This window comes from Triturus cristatus, chromosome 2_2 (assembly GCF_964204655.1).
Source record: "Triturus cristatus chromosome 2_2, aTriCri1.1, whole genome shotgun sequence".
Classification (NCBI taxonomy): domain Eukaryota; kingdom Metazoa; phylum Chordata; class Amphibia; order Caudata; family Salamandridae; genus Triturus; species Triturus cristatus.
Window position 1 is genome coordinate 17350395 of NC_140582.1, and position 15710 is coordinate 17366104.

The 15710-nt window shown below is 49.2% G+C and overlaps 1 protein-coding gene across 1 annotated transcript in view; it reads left to right on the forward strand.

Moving 5' to 3' along the window:
* LOC146861759 (trypsin inhibitor ClTI-1-like) overlaps nucleotides 1-14598 on the forward strand; it is a 555664-nt gene extending 541066 nt beyond the window's left edge. Inside the window, exon 4 of the mRNA XM_085643194.1 lies at nucleotides 14256-14598. Coding sequence (XP_085499320.1) covers nucleotides 14256-14301 — 46 coding nt within the window. The 3' untranslated portion in view covers nucleotides 14302-14598. The remainder of the gene's footprint in view (nucleotides 1-14255) is intronic.
* Nucleotides 14599-15710: the final 1112 nt, after the last annotated feature.

The following is a 15710-nucleotide window of genomic DNA, read 5'->3' on the forward strand; positions in this document are numbered from 1 at the left end:
TCAAGATTGGGTATTGATACTCCATGAGATGAGGCACACTAGGGAGTTCTGCCTCGATAACACCAAAATAATGGTGTTTCCAGACGACTCCTGGGAAGTCCAGAAGCTAAGGAGAACCTTTGACTCCGTAAAAGAAAAACTACAAAACCTTCACATCCAATACATGCTGCTCTTGCCAGAAAAACTCAAGGTCATCTTCCAGAGCAAATACTTCTTCTTCCACACGCCAGAGAAGGCATGGAACTGGATAGAGGAACGTCCTCCCCTGAAGAATAGAAACAATTTGGTGGGGAACCCCTATTTTAGACCCACTACCAGTTATCGGGCCCTGACCACAAACGCTGATATGGAAGTACAGATCTGGCCAGGCGAACAAAACAAGCCAGGACACTCCCCTAAGACCAGATTGGAACCCAGGGTCAGGCCTGCACCTCAGATACGGACAATGGACAGATACAGACAAAGACCGGGAAGAAGTGCCCTAAGGGTCGACAAAAAAGAAAAGCTACCCCAGACCTGTCAGACGCTGCTGCCCGAGAAACTCCCCTACAAGCAACGCACTAAAGAAGCAAAGAAGGAGGAGATGCATGGGCCCGTCAGAGGCCAAAAGACAGTAAGACAGCACCAGGTGCCTTTTGAGACTAAAAATACTACACCTAGCAGGGGCCCAGCCTTTGTGTTCTAAGGCACCACCCCCTATCATTTTGATGGTTCATTGATAGGGTGAATAGAGGGGGGATACAGACCTCTCAAACTTACCCTACGACACAGCTGTCATGTTGACAGTTGAGGGAAAGAGTATGGGCAGTTGGAGAGAGTGGGGAGGGGTGGGGGGAAGGAAGGAGGCAAGGGCCTGAAGAAGACACAGGGGTCAGTTTTTGGTTTTAAATGGAATGAAGAGACATCGAATCTATGAGCTTAGAAATATACCCACATTTCAGGTACTACACACACACATGAGACATGGCAGAGACATCTCCACATGTGCAGGGTGAGGGAGGAAGCACCATAATGACGTGGAACATCAGTGGTCTTGGTCACAAAATTAAGAGGGGATTGGTGGCCCAATATCTCAAGAGATTGAAGCCTGATATAGTCCTTCTCCAGGCAACTCACCCCCGCAGTAACCACTGGGCCTTTTTAGGAAAGGCACTTACACAACCCTTGCAGGATTTTCCTCGGGATCCACAGGGGTCGCCATCCTTATTAGAAAGATGTGGATGTGGAGCATATATCATAACGAAACGATACTGAACTTCCTCCCATTTACTAACTTTAGAGTGTAACTACAGGGGTCCCTGAGCACTCCCTTCATGGGGCCCAGAAGACCCATTAGTGGGGTAAGTTTGTGAGCCGGTCTAACAATTAAGAGAGATGATTGTTTTTTTACCTCACCTGAACAGTGCCACAGAACACTGAGCATGCGAATGTCGCATGCTTACGGTTATCTATGAATTACAGGGCCATATTCTCAAGGAGTCATCGCCGAGTTAACGGCACCTCAGCGCAGCCAAACTCGTGATAAATACATCACCCCATTCGCAAGCTGGTGTCAACAGCCCATAGCACCAGTTTGCCTGCGATAGCAGCCGCAAAAAACATCGCCACAGATGACCCCGGCAACTATCGCTAATGAGATGCAAAGTAGGAATTCCGGTTCGAGAAGCCGTGACAACACCACTCCGCAACATTCTCAACGACCAGTCAGATCGTCGATAAGACCATGAAACATGCTATAAGGTACGTTAGCAGCAGAAAACTAACACCTGTTCTGACCTGGTGTTAAAGTCGGACGGCAGCATGCAACAGAAAAGGGAGCCTAGTCCAGAGACACACCTGAAGAATGACAGATGCCATGGAGCCACCACACCCAGAACCACAACCCCCCACCTCGAACCCCCCCTCATCCCGGACCAACACAGAAGCAGCACGGACAAAGACAGCAGACCCATAGGAAACGCACCAGCCTCACAGACTTGACACCAGAGGATGTCATTGCCCACCACAGGCTCAAAAGAACAACCATCCTACGCATCCTGACGCTCATCGCCCAACAGGCCGACGGCATCAACACGGTGGACAACCAACATCCCACCCCACACAAAGCTGCTGGCTGTGCTGCACCTGTTGGCCTCTGGTACCCCCCAACCAACAACCTCCAGAGTCTGAGGAGTCTCACAGCCAGCCACATCCAAGCCCCCCCCAACTGTCTTGGATGCCATCATCAGCTTGGTACCACACTACCTACCCCACACTGCACAGGAAAAGCTGGAGACCAAGTGTGAGAAGTTGGCCTGGCATATGCTGTCCACTAGTCATAGGGGACACCTTGCACCAGTCCAATTCGACTCTTAAGGTGATAGGTTAAAAGACAACCTTTAAAGAAAGCTATCCTAGTGGTAGCCGTGGAGAGCAGCCTTCAGGCTAAGTCTTGAAGGAGTGTTAAGCTTATTGTTTTACCATGGATAACCTCTTGAATGACCAAATGAAAGGGTAGTCCACACAGGTATATATTAAAAATATATGTATTTATTCTAAGAACAAATCCCACTAGTCTCTTGAGAGGCTGGAGGTAAAGATACAATTCAATAAAGCATTTATAATCACAATAAATAGCACTGGAATCACAGGGCCCCAGGGGGGGACCAAACCATATATTAAAAAAAGTGGTATAAGAACCACGACAGTTCTGCAGACAGTGCCTAGGGCACTTAGGATCGCTGGCCCCTTACGAAACCACCCAAGGTAGTGAGGAAGGGGAGCATGTGCAGAGTGGTGAAACTACAGTCGGGATCCCTGTTAAACCCTATGGGAAATGTCGCGGTTGGAAAATGCAGGAATCTAGACACTTCAAGCAGGAGTTTAAGTTCAGGAGTTTTAAGTTAAGCTCTTGGAGGGCCCACGATAGTACCGAGGTACCACTGTTACCTGCCCCAGGGAAGCCGGGTGCATAGGTCGTTTTCAGTGTCGGGTCGATGTCTCGTTTTCTATGGAAAAACGTGAAGAACTGCTGCTTGCGAGAAGCGTCGTTGATGACGTGCAGGTTGAAGATGTAGATCTTGAAGGAAAGGACCTGAAAGCAGAGGGGACAGAGTCTGGGTCACTAGCCAGTGACCAGGGGCCTCAGGAGAAAGAGCCCTTCAATGTCGGGTGCTTCCCGGTCGAAGACGGGTAGCTTGGATCAGCAGCCACGGGGTCCAGGAGGTGACAAGGAAGGCCAGCTGCTGGAGGGCGACTGTCCCGCGAAGGATGAAGGCCGCTGCGGTGTTAGTGTCCGGATTGGAGCCACTAAGCCTTGACAACCGCAACCCACGCAAGGATAAAGAAACAGCTACGGTGCAGACCCACGAGGTCTGAGCGAGGTCTCCAGCGGGGAGACTGTAGAGCAGGCCTGGAGCAGCGGAGTGCCAACCGGGTCACTTGCAGAGTTTCAGGTGCCTGCCAAGCAGGGGGGTAACTCCTTTACCCCAAGGGAGATTTCTTCTGTCAGCTGAGCGGCAGCTCGTCGAAGTTTCAAGTCTTTGAAGCAGAGTTCTCGTCCAAGATTAATCTGAGGCTCTGGGGACCCTGCACCCACCTTTATCCAGGGATTAGGGGAGTGTCTAAATCAGGGCCCACCAATGGGAGTTCAGGCGGGAAAAAGTGGCTACACCCTCTCCCTTTTGTGTGTTTCCCACCAGGGCAGGGGACAGGATGCCCCTGAACCGGTCTGAGGCGGTGTATGCAGAAGTAGGCACTGGAGAAGCCTACGTGCAAGTTTGAAAGGCATCCTAAGGTGCACCCACCCAGTTCCAATCCACATAGTCTGTCTGGGGAGGTGAGGACACCTTCCTGCAACAAGATCCCTATTGTCCAGCTGCCGTGGCTGGAGTTCTGCCCAGCAACAGGCAGCCAGAATCGTGTGGGTGGCGGGTAGCATCCATTTTGTACTACGTGTGCTCTTTTAAATTGGTGTCTAAAATCACCCGCTTTTACCATATCACCCCTCTAGCAGGGTGGAATCATGCCCTCTCGCCAATGACTGGATTGGGGGTATGACTCCAAGATGTTTGACACCAAACACGACATGGTTCTGTGCAGCCATTCTCAAGTTAGCATCCTATCGCGATTGATTATAATGCGCTTAAGAGTATATGGTATGGCTGCACTACAAACAACCTCGCATTCGTTTTAACGAAAGTTGCAGCGGGGCCCTACTCAGGTAGGGGTTCCCCCTCACACATATCTCAGCACCCTGCCTTGTAGGATTAGCAAGATCTGCCTTAGGGGTGACTTATGAGGATATGTGTGTTGTATTTAAGTGGGATACAGGATACCTATATCCCTGTAAGGGGTGCAAGCACCACCTTACCCAGACTACAGTAGTGGTCTGGTGGTGTCAGTTTGTATGGCTGTCCCAGGGGTGGCACAATGGGTGCTTCAGCCCCTGGTAGGCCTCTGAGGGACCCATGCCCTGGGTACCTAAGGTACCCTCTACAAGGGGCTCATAGGGTGTCCTCAGCATCCAATTGGTATGTACCTAGGGTACTCACATCAGTTTAGAGAGGAAGCAGATATGCTGGGGTCCTGGATAGCAGGGCCACAGCCTGGCTAGAGTAAAAAAAACAGTCAAGACATAAGCAAAAAGTTGGGGGCAACTATGCAGTCGATGCCAATCTCCTACATAACCCCCCCCCCCCCCCCAAACGCAGGGACATTAAATTAACCTTGACCAGTTGAGTCTTCATGTTCTAAGTGGAAATGTCTGGAGAGGCCATCTGCACTGGCATGGTTGCTCCCAGGTCTATGTTCCACTGTATAGTCAATCCCCTGTAGGGAAATGGACCACCTGAGTAGTTTGGGTTTTTCATCCTTCATCTGTTTTAGCCATAGGAGGGGCTTATGGTCGGTTTGAACAAGGAAGTGAGTGCCAAACAGGTATGGCCTCAGCTTCTTCAAGGCCCAGACCACAGCAAAGGCCTCCCTCTCTATAGCTGACCAACGTTTCTCTCTGGGGGTCAACCTTCTGCTAATAAAATCTACTGGTTGATCCTGGCCCTCTTCAATCAGTTGTGATAATACAGCACCTACCCCCACCTCAGATGCATCAGTTTGAACTATGAATTCTTTGGAGTAGTGGGGGCTTTGGAGCACTGGAGCAGAGCACATGGCCTGTTTTAGGTCATCAAAAGCTTTCTGACGGCTGACAGTCCACTGAACTTTCTTGGGCATCCTCTTAGAGGTTAAGTCATTTAAGGGGGTCACAATGGATCCATATCCCTTTACAAATCTTCTGTAGTACCCAGTCAGGCCTAAGAAAGCTCGGACCTGAGTCTGGGTGGTTGGTCCATGATGGTCTGGATTTTGCTCTGTAGTGGTTGAACCTGGCCTCCACCTACAAGGTGGCCCAGGTACACAACCTGACTCTGCCCTATCTGGCACTTGGTAGCCTTGATAGTGAGTCCTGCCTTTTGCAGGGCTTCCAAAACTTTCCTCAGGTGGATCAGGTGATCCTCCCAGGTGGAGCTGAAGACAGCAATATCTTCTAGATATGCTGCACTAAAGTCATACAGGCCTGTGAGGACTTGGTTCACCAACCTTTGAAAAGTGGCAGGTGCATTCTTCAGTCAAAGTCAATGAGAAGCAGGGCCAGATACGGGGTGAGCTGGTGATGATGTGCTTGGGTGAGGTGCAGTCGGCGTATGCAGTGCCTGGTACCCCAGGCTGGCATAAACCCACAATGGTCTGGGTGGACCAAATCATGCAAGTGGGGGCGGAGTCTCTGGGCGACGGCAGTGGCGAAGATTTTTACCTCGGTATTGATGAGGGAGATGGGGCGGTAGTCCGCACATGCCAGGGAGGGTGGCTGTGTCTTTGGGAGGACCACGATGGTGGCCACATCCGTCACGGAGGGGAAAGACCCTGTGTCCACCACATGGTTGAACAAGTCCAGTAAGGGGGAACCAAAGTGTCGCGATAGGTGGCATAGTATTCTTGGGGATAGCCGTCCGGCCCGGGCGTCTTGCCTGGATATAAAAGTGAAATAGCCCCCTGTATCTCCTCCGGAGTGAAGGGAAGATCCAACGTCTCCACGACCGCCTGAGTGAGGCGTGGCAGCCGGGTCCCGGTCTCGGACAGCAGGGCAGCGAGAGAGGCACCGGGGGGTTGGGCCGCGTTAAGAGCAGCATAGTAGTCTGCGAAGGTTTAGGCGATCGCCCGAGAGGTGACGTGATGTCCACCGGTCACATCACTGATCTCGGAAATAATGTGGTTGGCTTTGAGGTAGGACATCAAGTTATGGAGCAATTTACTGTTTTTATCACCCCACCCATATACGCGTGCCACGGACGACCGCCGTAGCATTTGAGCTGAATCCAGTGAGATCTGACAAATCTCATCCCGGATCAGTGCAAGTTGCCGAGCAGACACCGCGCTGTCGGAGCTGGCCTGGGCCCCTTTCAGCTGCACTGCGTGGGCCTCGAGCTGCACCAGCCGGGCGGCCCGCTCTGCGCGTTTCGCATGGACCAGGCCTCTAGCCACTCCCCTTACAGTAGTCTTACCTGCCTCCCATTGTGTACCCGGCGAAGGGACCGAGCCTGTGTTTTTCAAGAAATATTGCCCAGTTCCTGCCTGAGGGCCTCGACAAATTCGGGATCTTGCAAGAACCAGGCATTCATCTGCCACACTGTGCGGGGGCTATCAGGAGAGTTCCCGAGACAGGGGGGAGTGATCTGAAATGCCTCGGGGGAGGCTGGTAACAAAAATAAATCGATTCGGGAGTGGGTGTGATGGGCTGCCGAAGTGTGAGTGTATTGTTCACGACAGAGGTTCTACACCCTCCAAGCGTCACATAGACCCAGGGCAGACAACCTATCAGACAAGCGCCTAGCAGAGGCAGTGCGTGGTGCTGAAGAAGCACCCAACGCGTCGCGTGAGGTTTGCAGAACAGCGTTGAAGTCTCCTCCAATGACCGTCAGACCTTGGGGAAACGGGGTAATGACGAGTGTGAGACGGCGAAGGGCAGAGGCCATGGCGACGGGAGGGACAAACACACAAAGGAGGTGAAAGGGGTGTCCCTCGACCTTACCCGTCAGGGTCACATACCGGCCATGGGCGTCTATCTCCGCCTGCGCCAGGATAAAAGGAAGACCCCTCCGGAGCAGTATGGCCACCCCCCGGGAACCCCGTTTGAAACTAGAATGCCAGACCCTATCAAACCCATACCGGGTGAGGAAATTGCATTGGGAGCCCAGAAGGTGCGTCTCTTGGAGGAACAGGCTATCAGGAGCATGTCGCTGAGCGCTACAAAGGACGGCAGTGCGTTTTATGCGATCCAGGAGGCCGTTGACATTCCATGACAGAACATGGAGGGGTCTATCTAGGGTGGATGCCATCTGAGTAGATAGTGTGTGGTGAGGGGACCGCAAGCGCAGGTTGACCCAGATGCCAAGGGAGACAGCGGACCATAATCGGTGTCAGTGGGTGAAAATGGTGCGATTCAGTAAAGCCCAGGTCATCATCGTAGGTGAACATGCATTGATCTCTGCCAGGAAAAACAAAAAACAGCGGCCCATAGGCAGCGGAAAACAACAAACAAGCAGGAGACAACGGTCTACCCCCCTCCCTCGCCCCCCAGCACCCGCCACCCTACACTTCTGAAGAGGAAGCATCTGTCGCCCTAGAAGGAAAAGCAACATGCAACAACAAACCACCAAAGAGTCTAACTGCTATGCGAAAACGGTTAGCTGAACATGGACAAACCGTAGATGGACCCCCCTCCATAGAGTCGGATAGATAAAAGTCATCAGCTGCTATTATCCTGAGAACATTCTAGCAACAGGGCAACTCCAGTGGAACCCAACCCAGAGCAGGCAGCCCTGGCGGGTGCCCCTATGAATAGGAAATGTCTCCGAAAGCACGCCATTAATCAGGACCCTCGCCCTGGGACTGGAGTACAGCACCTGGACAAGGCGCCGAAACGGGAGCCCAAAACCCATCACCGCCAACACGTCCCCCAAATAGCTCTAGTCGACCGAATCAAAGGCTTTTTCAAAGTCAATGCATTCCTCAGACCAAAGGGCATTACATTAATTGATAGAGCCCACCAGGGGTTGAAAATGCTGTCTTGGCTTTTGCAGGTTCAGCTAACCTTATCTGCCAGTAGCCAGCTGTCAGATCAAATGTGCTCAGATATTTGGCTGAGGCCAATTTATCTATGAGCTCATCTGCTCTTGGAATGGGATGTGCATCAGTCCTAGTGACTGCATTGAATCCTCTGTAGTCCACACAGAACCTCATCTCTTTCTTGCCACCCTGGGTGTGAGGTTTGGGTACCAGGACTACTGGGCTAGCCCGAGGGCTCAATAACTCCCAATTCCAACATCTTTTGGACTTCTGTCCTTATGCAGTCCCTGACATGGTCAGGTTGCCTGTAGATCTTATTCTTCACAGGCAGACTGTCCCCAGTGTCCACTTCATGAGTGCACCAGGTGGTCTGACTTGGAGTCAGTGAAAAAATATGTCTGAATGACTGGAGAACTTGTCTGCAGTCAGACTGTTGCTGGGCAGTGAGGCTGCCTGCCAAGGCTACACCATCTACTGACCCATCATCAGGGTTGTGAGAGAGCAGGTCTGGGAGAGGGTCCCTCTCCTCCTCCTGTCCCTCATCAGTTGCCATGAGCAAGCCCATGTCAGCCCTGTCCACATATTGTTTCAGTCTGTTTACGTGAAGTACCCTGTGGGGACTTCTGGGAGTGCCAAGGTCCACCAAGTAGGTGACCTCTCCCTTCTGTTCCAATATGGTATGGGGTCCACTCCATTTGTCTTGGAGGGCTGCTGGGGCCACTGGCTCCAACACTCTTATTTGCATTAGCAATGGAGCCACTGGCCTCCCTTATCCGAGAGGACCCCGGTATCCGTGCCTGGGCTTGGGACCCCGACCAGATGGACAAGATCGCCTTATATGCGGACGATGTCCTCCTTTTTCTGGCGGACCCCGTGCGCTTAGGCCCACGTTGCCTGGCTGCCCTTTCTGCCTTTGAACGAGTCTCTGGGCTCCGGCTCAACCCGGCGAAATCTACACTGGTCCCTCTACACCCATCCCGAGATTGTTTCGACTGGCAGACGTCCATTCCCCTGCGCAGGCAGTCGTTCAAATATTTGGGGGTGTGGGTTGCTCTCCTTCCGGAACTTGAATGGGCCCTGAATATTACACCTATGGTAGCCAAAGCGGACCTCCGGAAATGGCAATCCCTTCCCCTCAACCCCCTTGGCAGAAGTGCCCTATACAAAATGATGGTCTTACCCCGTTTTTTGTACATTTTGCAGAACATTGCCCTTTATCTCCCAGGGAGTTGGTTCCGGGAGTTAGATAGTACCCTCTCCCGGTTTTTGAGGGGAGGCAGACGGCCGCAACTATCTCTGGCACATTGTCGCATATCTTCATACGACAGGGGTATGGGGGTCACCAACCTCCACCTATATTACCTGGCCGCGAGGCTTCTCATGATCCATGACTGGTTTGCGGGCGGCTGGTCCGACCCAGCTTACTGGGTGAAACTCCGGTCAATGGACTTTCCACAGCTCCAAGCCTAGCTGTACAGGGTCTCCATACCACACACCCTCACCTCCGTCACTCGAACGGTGTTCATGGCCTGGCGTGCGGCCTTATGCCACACACGCTGGGACGGGACACTTACTAGGCAGACGCCCTTGTGGACGGGCGCTTGGCTGAAGGAAACTTCATCCCTTCAAGGCTTCAGTCGATGGGACCGCATCGGGATTGCGCTCCTCGGAGATGTTTGGGTAGGGGACCACATTCGATCGTTTGCGGATCCCCAGCAAAGGTACTCACTCCACTCCTCTCAATTTTATCAATATTTACAATTAAAGCATGCCCTACGGATGCACATTCCGTCCCCCACCTCCTTCCCGGAGTTCAGCCCTCTCGAAGCCCAGGTGATGATGGGGAACCTGGGCAGAGGGGGGGTATCGCGGATTTACCGTTTCCTCGTCAACAATGGCCCCGCATCCCTAGCCTTGCTGCGCGCCCGTTGGGAGGGGTGGCTGGGTCCCCTAGAAGACGCTGATTGGAGGGATGCCCTTATGGCTCCCAAGACCTTGACAACCTCCTCCAAGCTGCATTTGATCCAACTCTATTACCTCCGGTCTTGATGGCTCCCAGGCCGATAAGCGCTTCCTGGGCACTGCGTTGGCAAAAAGGGATATAGCGGTGCTCTGGTCCCAGGCCAAGCCACCAACCAGGCGGAAGTGGAGAAGGGGGGTGGACTGATGCGGTACCCAAGAGGAGGCCTTCTTTGAAGCCCGGGGTTGTTCTCAGCTTTTTGACAAGGTATGGGATGGGGCAAGTGGTTCAACCTGTGGCCTTAGGGGGTGCAGCCGTTTTTGTCACGATTGATAGTGGGTGCATGTGTTGTTATTTTCTTAGCAGACATTTTTGCAGGGCTTTGCCCTTTTTCTTGCCAATGGGTCTCTTCAATCATGTACATGTTCTTACTGCCAGAAATGTTCTTTTTGATCTGTTATTGAAACCAATAAATTTGATTATCAAAAATAAATGCACCCATGGACGAAAGTTCTACTTCCACAAGATAAACCAGCATGTAGCAATATATGCTTCCCCACAGCAGTCACTACTCACTGGAATGGAGGAGCGGTGTCTCTGGTGGGAACCTGGCAACAGTCAAACCAAAATATAATGCGATCACCGCTCGGGACATGCAAGAAGCACACTACAAAGGCTCTGCAGGTTTACTTTTTTCCTTCACAATGCACTGCCCACCAGCACGCTATACCATGTCATGTCATTACTTTTGAACATGGCAGGCTCCTAAGGAGTAGGGAATCCACAGCGCATCATACTTTGTTGTATCAGCCCTGCTTCTGCTGACACCTGTTATAATACACAATTGATGTTTTTCCAGCGATTATGGCACTGTAGATTTTGGATGTTGCAGTCCCATAGCAGAAAGCAGGCCTAGTAGCTGTCCAGTGTAGTAGATGCCCAGGGCTTGGGTCTTCTGTGGGACTGGCAAATAATCTGTCCAGCCGTTTTGGAGGTCCTGTGATACACAGGTGTGACTGGGCCTCAATGATGATGGTTGAGCCAGTTTATCTCAGATATTTCAGGATCAGGCATACTATGGATACTGTTATAGCAGCACAATGTTCATCCCTTTAGTAGTTGACTCACAAGGTAAAAAGGCAAGTAGATCAAGTCTTACACGGGGGAATGGTGTGGGTTTAGACTCTCTGAACTCAACAATCATAGTATCACTCAATATAAGAATGTCCAGCTAGTGCCTTGACGTTCTGAAAAGAGAAATTACTTTATTACACCCACTACTCCATGCACTACAAACTATTGCCAGGGGACTCAGGGTCTACGAATTTGGTTTTACAGGTAAGTCAATGCTAATCTATTAACCAATGAAAGCAGGATAGGTTCGGTTCTTACTGGCACATGCATCAAGAATGGCTTTTGCGATTCCGTTATTGCAAATATTAAGGAATCGCAAAAGCCTATGCAAGTAGGAATAGCAAAAAAAAGTGATTCCTTAATTGCGACTCACAAATTGCGACTCGCAATTAAGGAATGGCTTCTCATTCATTCCTAGGGGCCTACAGGCCCCTAGGAATGAATGGGAATTGCCTTCCCAATTTGCGAGTACCCATTAGGTACTCGCAAATTGTGCATGCAATTTCAAGGGTGCAAGGGTGCCAAAAGGATACCTGTTGCACCCCTGAAATTGTAATGTGTACCCATGTTGCGCAAGAGCATGTGTGTGTGTAACATGGGACTTTGAAAAATGCACTCTGGTGCATTTTTCAAAGAAATCGCAATTTACCATCACCTTTCATTTGATGGTAAATTGCAATTCTTAAATGCGAAATTGGAATTGTTTTAACTTTATTGCATTGCATATAAGGAATCACAAATTGTTGTGATTCCTTACATGCAGTCGCAATTGAAGTAATTGCAATTTTGCGATGATGCATCCCAAATGCAAAAATTCCGGTCGCAAAGGGGCAGATTCTGAGAATCTGCCTGTTTGCGACCAGTTTTTAGGTCTCGCTGAATCAGCGCGCATGCGCTGCTCGGAGAGACATTTTGTAGGTGAGTTTTCAAAGTGCTGCTGGCTGACCTAGTGCTTGCGTTCACGCGAGCGTGCACGCGCGAACCGCCAGCCTTCAGCAGCACTTTGAAAACTCGTGCTTTAGCGCGTCATCGCGATCACTTCCGCTTTCAGAGCGATCGCGATGACTTTCGCTTTTACGGCCGCGCGGCATTACTTTTACTGCCTCGCGGCCAATGATTGTTAATTGAGCTTCCAATGTTTGGAGAACCAAGAATAAATTTACGCCTGGCTGCGATGAGGGTTGAATTATTTTCTATCTTTTTTATGCCGAGTAGCACGGGTTCCGTTTCACCCGGTGTTCTCAATATTTCATAGCCCCATGAGTGCCTCAAGCAGCGGACTCGGTGCTTCTCTAGTCCCTTTCTTGTTTTCACAGTCTAGGTACGGCCAGCTGCAGTCGACCCCTAGGAAGGCGGGGCCATGTTGTGCCCACGTCTTATCCGGTTTTGAAGTAGGCAGTTTTGAAACAAGGACGTAATGGGACTGGGCGTGGATTCGAAGTCACTGGACTTCAGCGGTTGGCTGGTGGTGACTGCCGCATTTTGTATGGCGTCTAAAGGACTTTATACAGTAAGTACTTCCCAAGGTATCAAACAGGCATGTTTGGAGGGTGTCGGTTTTATGGAGAAGTGCGGGATGGAGCTGAGCTGCAGACGCAAGCAGTGCCCTTCTGCTACAGCATACTAGGGCGTCGTAAAACATTTGGTGTTAAATATATTTTTGCTTATGACTAAGGGTCGGGGCCCTCGGTCCCTATGCATTTATAACAAGCATTGGCATAGCCAACAGGTCTCGCCTTTGGGACCTTTTAAGTGTTTAGCCATGCAACAGTTGTTGTTGCACCAAGAATATTGTGCTGGATAACTAAATACTTAGAAGGTCCCAAAAGCGAGACCTATTGGCTATGCCAATGCTTGTTACTTTGATGCATGTGGGCCAAAGTGTGAGGAATGAAAAGCTTTCAGCTTTTGGGATCCATAGTGTCAATCAAATCTTTAATGCATGTGTGTGAATTAATCACTTTCTGCACCTAAGAATGTCGCAGCCACACTCGAAGGCTTGAAGCAGGTCAGGCCCACTCTTACCTGGAGCGCACTATGTCACTGCAGAAAGAGACCAGCTTTATGCAAATCATCCTTCGCCCTGCTCAAGTAGGAACAGTCAAGCCCAAACTTCCAAGCCAGTCGCCCTCTGAATGGGATCGGCCTCCTTTGGCCTTGTCATTAAAGTGTAGCACGAGTCTTATGGCAAATGGGCAAGGAGCCCACATCTAGGGTTACCTGTTGCACTCACAGCATGGCAGTGAGTAAGGCAGAAAGATGATGGTGGAATTTTAGCAAATAGTTTCAGCCACTGCCAGTTGCTCAGGGCAACATTCAACTCCATTGTCTTTTACCTAAAGTGTGACTACAGACAGGGAACAAAGCACTATATACAAAATAGATCTGCTTCAGTATATACAGTTCAGCCGTAACAGGAGTACCATTCTTGTGTTCGCGTTCCCAAATGGGATGCACTTTATTTTTAAAAAACAGCCCGTGTAGACTACTGCCTACTCCCTTAAGGTCATCCACCATAATTCCTAAAGGGGATACTGTCCAACGGGGGCAGCTTCTGCTTTGTCAATCTGTTAACACTTAATCTGAGATGTCGGTATTTGCACTCGCAAATCGTTGATACATGCTATTCCGGGCTGCATGTCCCTTCCTAAATGTGATGAGGAATGGGTCAGTAAATCCATTTTCCACCTCGAAAATAGAGTTTAAACGCGTGAAATGGGTTCTTTACATAGTATTAAGCCATTTTGTGATTGCAACCCCTGTGATTTTGCAACCACAAAGTTGCGTGGTATATCTGGCCCCAAGTTCCCTGTTCAGGCTCTGTATGATTTGCTAAAAAAATAGAATATCCTCTGCTGTATTTGTTTCATAGGTTTTAAAACATATTTCGGTTGCTTCTATCTCGGCATAGCTAAAGAAAACCAGGTTTGAATGTGTTTTTATGTATGCTTTAGACAGGCAGTAAAAAGTTGATGACGGTGCTACATATAATAGAAGAATGTTATAACATGTAAGTTTGTGGAATTTTGTTGTGATATCTTCCACCATGTTTCCCTAGGAACACAAACAAGAATCTTCAGATTGAAAAGCAAGGAAACTGCTAATTTGAGAGAAAGCAAGATCCAAGAAGCAACCCTTTCTGGAATATTAAATATTGCAGGCGCACCATGTATACTGCTGACCAAATAATGGTTCTTGAGTAATTGATGTCCCTTTTTTCTTTTTAATGTGAGCTGACTTTAACTGGTGTAGTTAAGAAGGGCATTAATGTGTTCCCTTTATGCAGATTGTTCACTGCTGGTTATTGATACATTTTAGCTTACTGTTTTGACTAGTTTAAAGTGCAAGTAGTTTCTTTCTAATGTGCATTCCTCATACAATCTGTGAAATTCATTACCGTTCCTGATGATACTTTTTGATTTTTGGTTTCTGTTAATGTCTAATAACGTTGTTTAAATGTTATAAACAAAGAAAGCTTACACCAGAAGGCTTTCCAGAGACTTTTTGAACAAAGGAATATTTCAAGGATGGAGTCAGTATGAAATAATATAGCTAGAAACGTGCATGACATATAACATAATTTTTCCGAGGGCTCTTGTGTTTACAGACATCTACGAAGTAAACTACCACATTTCATCAGCAGTCTGTCCTCCCACTTATGGAGGATCAGAGTTGAGTAGAAGGATAGACCAAGCTTGTAGTCTTCATGCCCCGAGAAAACTAATCACATGTACGTTTAGCCAATGAACATGTTACATGAAATATACAAAACCCTTATTTAAAATAAGTTATTATTTTTGAGGCCAACACATGTATGAGTGTGTCAACACTTTTAATGATCAAATCTTTTTAAGAAATTATGATTTTCAAGAAAGTAAGATACATCAAATAAGAAACATTTAGGGACACCTACTTTCATGCATAATTATAATAAGGCACACATAGAAAGTGAAGGAAATTACATGACATTTAAGCAACAAATAAAAACAACAGACAGTAAACCTGATGAATTATTCTTAGAGCACACTCATGTAAAGAACCTTGAATTTGTTCCAAATACAGAATGAACACACCACACATCTCCAATCCACAATCATGCAACTCACAACTGTGGCAATGCACATGTTACAAACCCACATACAACATGCTAAACAACATGCCCACCCACCAGACACGACAGCACAACTTACTGTGGCAACTTGGGCTAGCCATATACATGAGCCACCAATGTCATGGCACATCAGTCACACACCAGCGAAAAGTGGAGCTAGGTGGCAACCAGGCATGTGCGAAGGATGCAAGTGACCCATGAATGAGAATGTTCACATTGCCAAGTGTGGCGTGGATGTGCTGGACAGACTGCAGTATGCAGACCACAGACATATCCATGTCGACATATAATACTGGTGCTGGTAGTGTTGTGGACAGTGGACTCAACCATGTCACCCCAGCCAGTGGGGAAGATCGCGGAAATGTAGCTTGTGACGTCCCCCCCTGTAAGCATGTGCAGAGT